Source organism: Triticum aestivum, chromosome 2A, assembly GCF_018294505.1.
Source record: "Triticum aestivum cultivar Chinese Spring chromosome 2A, IWGSC CS RefSeq v2.1, whole genome shotgun sequence".
Lineage (NCBI taxonomy): Eukaryota > Viridiplantae > Streptophyta > Magnoliopsida > Poales > Poaceae > Triticum > Triticum aestivum.
In genome coordinates this window covers 169,775,996-169,787,938 of record NC_057797.1, presented here as the reverse complement: position 1 = coordinate 169,787,938, position 11,943 = coordinate 169,775,996, and the positions used below count along the sequence as shown (strand labels likewise).

At 45.6% G+C, this 11,943-nt stretch overlaps 3 protein-coding genes across 3 annotated transcripts; 1 reads left to right on the top strand and 2 right to left on the bottom strand.

Moving 5' to 3' along the window:
• Window positions 1-2,355: 2,355 nt before the first annotated feature.
• LOC123185089 (uncharacterized) lies at window positions 2,356-3,900 on the top strand. Its single transcript, XM_044597094.1, has 3 exons — window positions 2,356-2,489; window positions 2,588-2,736; window positions 3,083-3,900. Exons 2-3 carry the CDS (start codon window positions 2,625-2,627, stop codon window positions 3,718-3,720), a joined length of 750 nt encoding a protein of 249 aa, XP_044453029.1. The 5' UTR covers window positions 2,356-2,489; window positions 2,588-2,624; the 3' UTR covers window positions 3,721-3,900.
• A 2,143-nt stretch (window positions 3,901-6,043) lies between these two features.
• LOC123185088 (peamaclein) lies at window positions 6,044-6,401 on the bottom strand (the record flags this gene model as incomplete). Its single annotated transcript, XM_044597093.1, is given in 1 exon segment — window positions 6,044-6,401. A coding segment is annotated over 1 exon segment (177 nt), but the record flags the coding sequence as incomplete, so codon positions are not given.
• A 2,407-nt stretch (window positions 6,402-8,808) lies between these two features.
• Window positions 8,809-9,702, bottom strand: LOC123185087 (uncharacterized). The gene is made up of 2 exons (XM_044597092.1): window positions 9,231-9,702; window positions 8,809-9,118 (listed from the first exon to the last, which is right to left on the bottom strand). The coding sequence occupies exons 1-2, from the start codon at window positions 9,519-9,521 to the stop codon at window positions 9,101-9,103; spliced, it is 309 nt and encodes a 102-aa protein (XP_044453027.1). The 5' UTR covers window positions 9,522-9,702; the 3' UTR covers window positions 8,809-9,100.
• Window positions 9,703-11,943: the final 2,241 nt, after the last annotated feature.

Here is an 11,943-nt window from a genome sequence, read left to right as displayed (position 1 = left end):
CTCGTGCATGCCATGTTTTTTTCTTTCTCTTTTTGAAAAAATCACAACACGACTCATACACAATTGTAGTTTTTTTGTGGGGGATACATAATTGTAGTTGATGCAGTACACACACAATTTGATGCATGCTCGGTTTTAAAAACACCATTTTTAAGTACCACCCTTCCTTTGAGTAGTTTTTGTTTCAATCCACTTGTTGTTTTCTTCTTCGCATAACTAGTGAAGCCTTTTGTGCAGCCCGACTACATGGAAGACATGGAAAAGGCTAGAAATCAAGTTGTTTTTACTAACAAAAAAACAAATTATTACAGCTCATATAATAAGGGCACAATACATCCTTTTTTACTAACAAAAAAAACAAATTATTGCAGCTCATATAATAAGGGCACAATACATCCTTTTTTACTAACAAAAAAACAAATTATTGCAGCTCATATAATAAGGGCACAAGCTAACCAACATTTATCAAGGTCGTGGGTATATTCACATTTGACGCAAAAACAAGAAAAGATACCTTCTCTGTAAGCGATCTACTGAGCCGGGTAGATGTGACGCGCAACACAACAACATAAAAAATATTTTTTTAGGCTGGGTAGATGTGAGGCCCACAACCAGATAAACATGGTGGGCTGGTGTAACAAACAAGCTAACAATAAAATACAATGATGTCATGTGAATTAGACCATTGCGTCAAAAAAATGTGAATGAGAACAAATTAAATCTCAAGTTGTTAAGTTCTAGACGCTCCCTTTTCTTGTTGCGAAAAGTCATCTATAACTAAGTTGAAAAATTATTTCATAACAACACTTTAAACAAGGAATGAATATCCTCGTGCCATCCTCGGAACGTCCAACTAGAGACGGTCTAGACAAATTTAATAATCCTATTTGCCAAGACCAGCAAAAATAAATAAGTAACACCTTGTTGGTTGTATCTGCCGGAACTCCACGTTGGGCCAAAAATGCACTAGCAGATGGGTGGGATGCCTTCCCACTTGGACACACATCCGTTTGAGGCCATCCATCTCTCCACACGGATCCGGCCTCCTTCACTCCACACCGATGTGAGTTGCACTGCAAGATCCACCGAAATTGTAGGAGTTGCTCCCGATGGAATTTAAATGACGTGTTTGGATTGACTGGTGAGTTTTTTTGTCTTACCTTGTCATGTTTAATGATGGCGGCTCCCTGATTTGCGAGTTTGTGGCTGAACAGTTAATATGCGTTCCAAATTTGTATACCAGCTTTTACCAACAAATTTGGTTGTTCTCTACATATCGATGTGATCGTCCACAAGCATGCCGACCTGGTCATGCTCATCAAATGGTTGGAGCATTCCTGCAAGCAGTTTTCTGAAACAGTTTATAGAAAGTTTTGGAAGCTTCTCATCCAATTTTGGGAAACTCCCACACTGTTTTTTCCTTCCCTTTTTTCTATGTTTTTCCTCCTATTTTATTTTTTTGATTTTTTGTTTCTTTTGGTTTTATCTTTTCCTTTCTCTTTCTTATTTGTCTTTTCTTTATCTTTTCTAAATTTCATGAGTATTGTTTGAATTTGCAGACTCTTTTGAATCAATGAACATTTTTATACCCACAAACATTTTTTGAATTCACAAATATTTTTAAATTCCTGGATAATTTTTTAAATATGGAAATATTGTCTTGAGTATTTTTAAATATTTTTTGAATGTTTGAACATTTTATCAAATTCATGAACAAATTTTTAGATGCTGTATTTCTTTTTTAGAATTCGTGAACATTTTTTTCAGACTTGTAGACAGTTTTTTCATTAATGTTTTTTTGTATTTCCAGTTCATGAGCATTTTTTAATATCAATATTTTTAATTGCACGAATGTTATTGAAACATGTGAACATTTTTCAAATCCACAAACATATTTCCAACTTCTTTAAAATGAAAATGTTCAGAATTCATGATTATTCATTTTGATTTTTTTGGATTCACGAATATTTTTTAATTTGCATACAATGTTTAAATTCCACAATCTTTTTTAATTCAATATTTTTCTTTCAAATTCATATATTTTTGTATTTTCGGTTTTCTGAAGTAGCAACCATTTTTGAATTCGTGAACAGTTTTCAAACTTACATTTGTTTAATTTTCTAAAAATTCTAATTCAGAAACATTTTTTTGTATCAGTGACTGCCGACATTTTTTAACCGGCAAAAACCATTTTTTAAATGAAAATAAACCGGCCGAAATAAGGAAATGTTGTGAAAAGATAATAATGGAAAGAGAAAAGGAAATAGGAACTCGACGCGGAGCGACGCGTCCGCTCACAGCCCTCGGAACAGAACAACAACATTCGGGTCGGGACAATTCAAAAGACCAAATCAGACCGTTGGAGCCTCCTCCCCTGCGCCCACCTCTCCTCCCCTTATTAAAACCTCGTCATCCACCCGAGGAGAGAGAATCGATCCACCACGCCACCCACGCCACCGCCGCCGCCGCCGCTGCCGCCGTCGCACCGGGTAGGTTTCGATATCTTGCTTTCCCGACGGCTCCTTGGCGGCGTCTTCTCGGCCTTCTCGATCTGATTACAACTCATCTTCCTGTTTGCCCCCCTCAGATCCGCCGTTCCTTCGACTTGGCTGGCCGATCGATCCATGGACCGCCGGCCGCCGCTCGCCGTCTCCCCGCGCCGGCTCCGCCCGCGGCCGAGCCACGCCGCCGCCGGCCGCCCGCCCTTGGCGTCCTCCGTCCACATTCCCTCGCCAGGTACGACGTCGCTCTGCTCGGATCCCCGCGTCGAGTTTTTTTGGTTTTGCTCCGTTTCTCTTTGATCTTTCTTTGGTGGGGTTCCTCCTGTTCGCGTTTCGATCCTGCTGTTCGATGCGTCACGATCCTGTCATTTCATCTCGGTTTATTTACGGTCTCGATCAGCGACCAGATTGTTTCCGTCCCAGATCTGTTCAGAAATCCCCCCTAGTTCAGAAACGATTTCTGTTTCTCTTCTGATGATAAATGCACGATTCAGTTCTGCCTTTTTTGTACAACCGTAGAATCTTAAAGTTTTGAATTCTCACTGATTTGTTCTCGCTGTACGGATCCGTCCGCTGTGCAGGATTTAGCAAGAAAGCTCAGACGCCGATGCGCTCGTCCATCTGCGCTCTGCCGCCGCCGTCGTCCTACTCCTCCTACCTCGAGACCAGCCCGCGCCCGAAGCCGGACTTCGCCGCTGCGACAAGAGCTGCGGGGAAGGAGAACCTCCACTTCCAAGACGCCGACGACGGCGACGAGGCGGTGCCTTTCAACCTCGCCGACGCGAGCACGGACGACTGGGCAGCGGCGGTGGCGCCGACCAGCCCGCTGTTCGAGAGGGGCAGGCTCTACGACCTCTACTCGGCGCGGCGCAACGAGCGGCTCAAGCGCAAGCACGGCTGGTACGCCGCCGGCGAGGAGGAGGCGGGGGCCATGGCCGAGGACCCTTGCGTGGCCGTGGAGCTGTCCAAGCGGCGGGGCGCCAAGAAGGCGGCCGGGGCCCCCGAGTCCGCGGTGAGGAGGTCGATGCCGGCCGCAGCAGCAGCAGAGTTCTCGCAGAGCTACAGGGCCGGCGGCGGCCTGAGCGCCATGAGGTCCTCGCTGAGGAGCAGCAAGGAGATGAAGAAGCCCTCCGCCGCGTCGTCCTGCGCCACCGCCGCCAAGCCCTCGACGGCCAAGGGCAGGAGGGTTGGCTCGCAGTCGTCCGTTCGCAGGATCTGATGATGATCCGTGTGCTGCTGGAAATGACATGGCGGCTGTGTGCTTCTTCCTCCTTGGTTCATCGTTCGATGGTTGGGTTGTTGATAAACAGTACTAGTGCTACTAGTGTGGAGCTTGGAACTGGTTTGGGGGCAATATAGCTGCGTATTTGGTTACATAATTGATAATCCGATTCGTTGATTTCTTGTGTGCGTGTTTGGTTACAGAATCTGATAATTTAGGGCGGTGATTTGTTCTTGACGAATGAGGCAATAACGCAGGCAAATTGGTTGATTGGTTCAGTACTTCAGTTTGTGAGGTGGGCAACTTGGAACGCCAGGATCAATAACCATGTCTCGTCCTCCGTCAGTCGATCACGTGTTCAATAGACTTTCTTCATCCGAAAATACCTGTCGAAAAAATAATAAAAATAGATGTATTTGAAATTAAACTACATCTAGATCATTTCTTCGACAAGTATTTTCGAAGGGAGTATCAAAGAGCACACAAGTATCGAAGGCGGTGGCTCACGGTCATTGGTTCATAAGGCCTGCGATTGCCCGGGGCGTCGCAGGCGGCCTCCTCCAGGTCCCGTGTCGGGACAATGGAACGGGCCGAAACCGCGGGAGAGCAGCGGCAAATAAATTTGATGACCGTCATTGGACAACCAAAAATTTCCAGATCATTGAGTTTGCCTTAAAGTTGTCCTTTTCAAAGGCCGATCACTCCGAATGATTAATAGAGCACGAGCTCAAGGGAGCCCGTTTCAAAAATATCATATTTTCATAGCGCAAAATTATTTTGAAAAAAACCCTCAAAATTATTTTGAAAAAAATACATACAGAAATACATGCATAAAAATGGATGCATACATACAGAAATACATACATACATACATACAGAAATACATGCATGAAAAAAATACATACAGAAATACAGAATAAGTTTCCTGACATAGCGCAAAATTAGCCAACTACATACATGAAAATGGGCCAATTTTTTTTGTTTGTTAGTTGCTGGGATTTTCTTTTGTTTTTGCACACCTTGCAAATCATAATACTCACTTCGTCCGGAATTACTTACTGCGGAAATGTATAAAAATGGATGTATTAAAACTAAAGTACATCTAGACACATTAACTTCCCCGACAAGCCTTTTCAAACAGAGGAAGTATTTTTTAACGAAAATTTACAGATCCGTCACGAATATTTATAACTTTTCACAGTTTTTTGTATTTTCTATTGAAACTTGGAAATACCATCTTTGAAGTTTTTGAAAAAAAAGTGCTCCAAGAGACCGTCTTCCAAAAAATTCGCACTCCCCATTTCTACAAGTATTTATCCGGGCTTACATTTTGGGATGAGCACTACTATTCCTTCATAATCACACAGAAGAGCGGGGAGGTGTGGGTCTTTGAAGACGATTCTAGAAACAAATTGAATAATTCCATGAAGAGTGTTTTCTTAGAACAACTCCATTTTTTAAGCGAAAAAAACCCCATGGTGTTTTTGTTTTGAGACAATAAACCACACTTTATTCAATTCCAAACCCCATGGTGTTGGACTGGAGGAAAGCACAATTCCACGGCCACCTCTTGGGCCTGGGCCGACCTAAACCAAGCCCATATGGACACAGACGCAGAACGCGTTGTGATTACAGCCCATCTTACTTATTGTCTAGATTCTTCTAAAAAAACTTGGGTGCGTTTGGTTGCAAGGGCGGTCATGAATGTGTTGGGATCGTTCAGAAAATAGACATGTTTGGTTATAAAGCACATGAATGGTTCGAACCAAAAAAAGAGAATATGCCATGAAGATGCTAAACCGTTCCACCCAACCAAATCGGTCGAATCAAATGGCCACCCTTTGCATGCATGACTATGTGAGCATGACTGGTGGTCCCGTCCTAAATAATTAGCTCACCACTTATATTCAGCCAAACACATGAATTGAATGGTTCAATCCCAAAAAAAATTGAACGGTCCCAACCCATTTATACGACACCTTCAACCAAACGCAATACTGTCTAGATAGCCCTAAAAAAATTACTGTCTAGATCTCTGTCCTGGGATAAGCACCTAGTTTTGCAGAAATCAGCAAATCTTTGCCTGAACAAAGCATGCCGCTAATAAAGCCGATGTCAAAGAAAAAGCACGCCGTTAAACGCTCGAATAGTCGCCGCCGGCACGACCACGGGCGTCGAATGAGGCCAACTACATTCGGGGACCTAAATCTTGAGCAGATTCTGCATCAAAGAACACACAACAAAGGTACTACAAAGTCCAGAACTCCAGATGCGAGAAGACGTCACATGGAAGCACTCTTCCTCAAACCAGATCTATACGTTGAAAACAAACGTATCATTTTCTACCTTACATATTTCAAAAGAAGCATATGGGGTTCCGATTTCCGAACAAATCAAAGCTTACAAACAAGGGGAACCCCTAAATCCCACGCACTCGGCTCGTCAAGATCCATCTCCTACGTCCCCATTCACCTTAAAAAAATAGATGAATGGTGGTAGTCCTAGGGGCATTTGGGGCGGCCGCTCTTGGGGGATTTCATGTCGCGGTAGCAGGGGCACTCGTCCTTGGGGGCCAGCGGCCCCAACGGCACGCAGCCGGCGCACTTGCCGCAGCACATCATGCACAGCCCCATGCACCGCCCGGCCACCTTCTGCGAGCACCGGTTCTTGCACTTGCCGGAGTCCGCGGCATGATTTAATTGCACCCTAGTGAACGGTCGGAGAGGTGAAACTGCACCCTAGTGAACGGCCGGAGTCCGCGGAGTAGGCTGTATTTAACCACGCAGGGGAAACTTGTAGGACCACAGCTGGCCACGGTTTCACTTTCATCAGTGCATCCACCCACCACCTACCTCTGAGAGCATGCTTGGATACGTTTTAGTCTCATGACTAAAAGTTGTGGGACTAAAACTTGCTAGTCTCATCCATGCTTGGATCCAAGTAATAAAGAGACTAAAATCTAGTTATTGAGCATTTATTATCCTCCAAACCCTCCAATCCAGAACTAAGGAGAGGAATTAAATGAGGAGAGAGAGAGCTAATACATATTTTAGTAGGTTTCCCATGACTAAAAGATTTTAGCCTCAAGACTAGTCCTAGCCTCTCTTTAGTCAGGGGTGCTTGGAACTTTAGCCTCTAAAAGAGACTATTTTTAGTCAGACTAAAAATAGTCCCTTGTATCCAAGCACCCTCTGACCCTTTTTGTGCAAAGAGTGGGACGGCCATGAATGCCAATTAACGCTTGGATGCATGCAGAGCTTGCCTGCTTCTCTGTTGTGTGCCCATCCATGCTTTCGCATACGTGACATGATTTAATTGAGGAAGATGATTAGATTAGAAAGAAAAAAAAAAGAAAAAAAACAGCCGTAGGATGGAATGGAAGCACGAATGGAAGCATGAAGAGGAAGCAGGCAAGTTGGATCCACCAAGGACACACAGGTGAATTTGGCGGTATTTACATACCCAGACAGACGGCCACGCACCACCAATTATCTTTGCTTTCTTCAACTCGTACACCCACTGTATACAAAAATTCTACACCTACGGTCTGCAACCCAAGGAAAACTCCCACGGACAGACTTGTCCACGACCTCGCCAATTCCTTCCTCCCTGATTTTCAATTATGGGTCCACTGTATATGCCCTCCCTGATTTACAAGTGTTCCAGTTTCAAATAAAAAAACTCGGCTGCAATCAACACATTTTCTCTCCTAGAGAGCTCGAGCCACCACATCTACTCTTATAAAAAACCGAGTTGATGATGATGGTGTGCCTGCCATCTTGCAGTGTAGACCATTCGATCTATATCTGATGGATAGAAAACAAACTATGACAATTTTGCAAAAAGATACCCGCATCTCTCTTCACATTTACAGATAAGGCATTCTCTCGTTCATCCTTATCTCCCACAACTTTATTGTTGAGCAATTAAAAAAGGAAGCCGCTGGAACAATCTGGTATGGTGGTCACTGCCGGCATCGTCCATCCCTATGCCTCCGCTTAGTCCGACCGCCAATTACCACCATGCCCCACTTCTTCTCACCTTATCTCTCCTCTTTCTCAAGATATCATTAGTTTTTACACATGAGATTACTCCCGCATGGGTCAATCACAACAGGTATTTGTAAAAAAATGCATCTTGATGTTCCGTGAAAATGCACGGACATCTTGCTAGTCACAACCTAAAAATTCTCAGTGACCTTATAGGCAGGAGAGAGAGCGCGTGCCCCCATGCCCGTACTCGCATGCAACACTACTAGAAAAACAGCTATAGCCAATATGGACACTAATGTCGCACTATACATGTGGTGCGTTATTACTAACTAGTAATGGCGCATCATGTGTAGGTGCGCCATTAGTAACCAAAACAGTAATGGCACATCATGTGAAAAGTGCGTCATTACTAAGTTTGACCAAGGTTTGACCCACTCATACACATAGTAATGGCGCACTTTGCATAGGTGCGCCATTACTAAGTTGACATAGTAATGACGCGTCTTTACAAGATGCGCCATAACTATGTGTATGACTGGGTCAAACCTTGGTTAAACTTAGTAATGACGCACTTTGCATAGATGCGTCATTACTATGTCAAACTTAATGAGCAACGTCGTGCCTCTGTCTATGGGCGTGAGTCGAGCGAGCATTATAGACAGTTACGGGGCATTACGGGGCTAGGCGCCCAGCCCACCAGTTAAATCAGGGGAGGGGAAGGGAGGCGGTTAATTAGGAGAAGAAGATTAATTAGGTCAATTAAAATAGGACAGCTCAGCAGGTCCGTGAAGTCCGTGAGCCAGGTGTCCGTGCGTGTAGCATTTTTGAGAGGCAAGAGTGGCCCGTGTGACTACATGGCCCTGTACACGAACGCGCAAGGCAAAACTGATACTAGCAAGTTTTTGTACCAAGACAAAAGGACGAGATAAACCAAGACAAGTGACAATTTGGAGGCTGTGAATATGTTGAAGAGTAAAGACATAAATAGATCAAGATACAAGAAAGCATGTCCGAACGTAATTTTTATATTACTCACATCCGTCGTGGTTGCATAGATACGAGCAATTTTTTGTACCAAAGAAAGAAGACGAGATAAACCAATACAAGATCATGCATAGATAAAACCCTTCGAGAAGTTGCTCACGAAATACAGTTCACATGACAGCTCCAACCCTCAGATGCTTCTAGTACTGAATAAAGCAGAATATCTTCACGTAAAACCGGGGAAATCCATGATCAACACAAAGACACGATATAACACACGACACGACACATGCCCTCGTTATTTAGGATATACTATAAGGCAGGCCAGTTTCTAATCCAGTTCGTGACTCTCCAGGTACCGAAATGCTTCATCTTCCTCCGGCACATCCGCATGCATGCAGCTAACCTTCCACGGGACGCTGTGACAAGATCGAGGAGAAACAGGGTGTGTAAGGCATATCTGAAAACTAAATCCCAACTTCAGATCCAAGAGCTAGCAGACCAACACGGACGGGCGGCGCAAGAGCATACCGGCATGATGCTGGCGGTGACAGCGAGGTCCACGACGCCGGCGACGAGAGCAGCGATCCGCACACGGAAGCACTGGAAGTGGCACGGCGCGAGGACGCTCAGGGTGCCGTGCACCAGGAAGTAGGTGGCGACGAACACGCAGAGGGAGCTGCCCAGCATCCGCCCGAGCTTGGACGCCGTCGGCGGCGGGGCGGCCTTCCGGCGCGCCAGGGCCATGGCAGAGAGCACCTGCACCTCCATCGTGCCCACCGCGTAGACGCAGAAGACGAACACCGCGCTGTAGATGTCCATGGCCACGCAAGCAGAGCAAGACCCTAGCTAGCTGCAGATGGTTTTTTGCCGCAGCTTTGTTGTGCGGAGGCCGGCGAGAAGCTCCTGGATGGCTGCCTATATATATAGCCACTGGCCAGCAAGCGGAGGAGGAGGGACGGGGTGGACGGCCGGGTGGTTGACGCTAACCGGTCGACTGAAGATGCTCTGGTAGCTGGACGCCGGGCGTTGGAGATTATCACACTTGAAAACGTACGCTGGAATTGCACACACGATCGTTCGCAACAGTAGCGTGGAATGTGATGCCTGGTCTAAAAAACGAAACTGCTGTGTGGACGACAACGTGCTTGCACGACAGTGAGACGACGGGCAATCCAGCCGTCAACTACGGTTTGATGCTATGCATGGACGATCTGATAAGTGCTGTCGTCCACAAATCGTCCGTCAACATCGTGTGCATAGCAGCACTGTCTAAAAAATGGAAACTGATAAGGCCGGTAGGCACACACCTACACGACTGAACGACAAAACGACCCGCCGGTTTGCACTACTTTGGACACAGTGTGTACCAACTCGTCAACTCAGGATTAACCTGCCCGGCACGTTTGTTCAGGCTACCTCATCGGTGCATAAATGCATCTATATATATATACCGACTAACAAAGAAGGAAAGGTTTCTGTCCGTCCAATTTTTTTTTACTATTTTCGAGCATAAGAGCATCTACAACGCACCTAACTAATCCGCCGCGTGACCCGTCACCCTTCATTTTGCTGTTTCCGTAGCCGCCCTCTTCATATCTGACCACTCAAAATCATGCAACATACTACTAGCAAATACACAGATCAACACACATAATTCACATGCTAGCAAATGGACATGGTCATCATACAACCAAAAAATGCCATAGTTTATCACCAGACAATACTAAGGCTCAGTTCTTTTGACAAAAGAACCGGGCCTAATTCACACTAAAAATACTACATAAAATGGAGACGGAGAAGGGCGGAGGAAATCACCATTTCCTCACCGACTCCTTCCCGGCCCTTATGGTCGTCAGTGCAGTTGTACCCTTCCGTGTAGGCATCGGAGGCGGAAGGGGCAGATCCATTGGAGCTGGAGTCATTGTCGGAGGAGAAGATACCGGACATCCTCTGGTCTGCGCCCGCCTGCGCCTTCACCAGTCAGGCGGTGTTTGCTTTAGCGGCCGCCTCGTGCTCCGACTGCTCGATGGCAAGCCGGAGGCTTTGTGTTTTTACGGAGGAGCCGCCGCGCGTTGGTCTCCTCCTATGTGAGGGAGCGGCGGAGGACCGTTGCGAGGAACTCATCCTACGGATCCTATAACTCGCATGCTTGCTACACATGTCCGAATTCCTTGGCCACACATGTATCCCCGGAATACCAAGGTCGGCATTTCGGGTTACTCCAGTTCCCGGACTCCATAACCCCGTGTCCCCGGGCTTGCATGTGTGCAAAAGATGGAAAATATCCCTTGTACCCCTGACTTATCCCCCACCTCCTAGGACCTATATAATTTGTACCTCCTTCATTTTCTAGGCTTAGCAAAGCATTTAGGCTAAATCTTGAAAGAGCTTTGCTCATCTATCCCCTCCTTTGGAGATCAAGGCCTCCTGTAGGAGAAGAACCCCGTCTGGTTAATCAAGACCTCCATAACCTTTGGATTGGGGAGGATGCAGCTCTCAAGACCTCATCTCTCCTAGAGGTTTGGGAAAAACTCTAACTAGTTATCCTTTTGTTGCTTATGGATCTTGAGGTGTATCTTCCCTTGGACGAGATTTGAGTAAACTTGTGTTGTGAACCTTGTTCTTGTGTGTTTCCTCTTTGTATTTCCTTGTGTTCTTTGATCCCCTCAAATCCACTTCCAAATTGTGAAGATTGGTTCACTCCTAGGGTTTGTCCTATTCATGGAGCAAATGGGGTCTAAGGATGAGGTACTGAACAACGAGTTGCTCAAGTTAATCTAGATCAACCACATGTGATGCGGTTCAACCCGCTATGAGTCAAAGAGTGACACCAAGATTATAGCTAGGGAATCCATGGTCATTCAACCACAACTTTCATCTTATAGGCTGAAATATTCATGAGTTTATCCTCCTTGACAAGGGTGATTACGTGGAAATCTTACCCTTCTCTGGGTCGTACTCTTTGGTGGCATCACTAATAATCGACAACACTCGAGTTCGCCGCATCATAGCCGACGACAGGAGCTCATTCAACATTATCACGAGCAAGACCCTATAGCAAATGAAAATCCCTCGCTCTGGGACCAACCGAGTCTCGAAATCTTTCTATGGGATAGTTGTAGGGACGACTCACATGCCCATAGGCCAAATCATTCTTGAAGTGGTCTTCGGGTAGAAGAACAATTACTGGATGGAGCGTTTCACCTTCGAGGTGGTTGATTTCGAGATGGTCTACAACGCC

What these genes read in the sequence shown, in the direction of transcription:
- LOC123185089 (XM_044597094.1), top strand. Translation starts at nt 2,625, where the DNA reads ATGGACCGCCGGCCGCCGCTCGCCGTCTCCCCGCGCCGGCTCCGCCCG. An exon ending in CGTCCACATTCCCTCGCCAG is followed by an intron (nt 2,737 to 3,082) that starts GTACGACGTCGC and finishes TCCGCTGTGCAG; the next exon opens with GATTTAGCAAGAAAGCTCAG.
- LOC123185087 (XM_044597092.1), bottom strand. Translation starts at nt 9,521, where the DNA reads ATGGACATCTACAGCGCGGTGTTCGTCTTCTGCGTCTACGCGGTGGGC.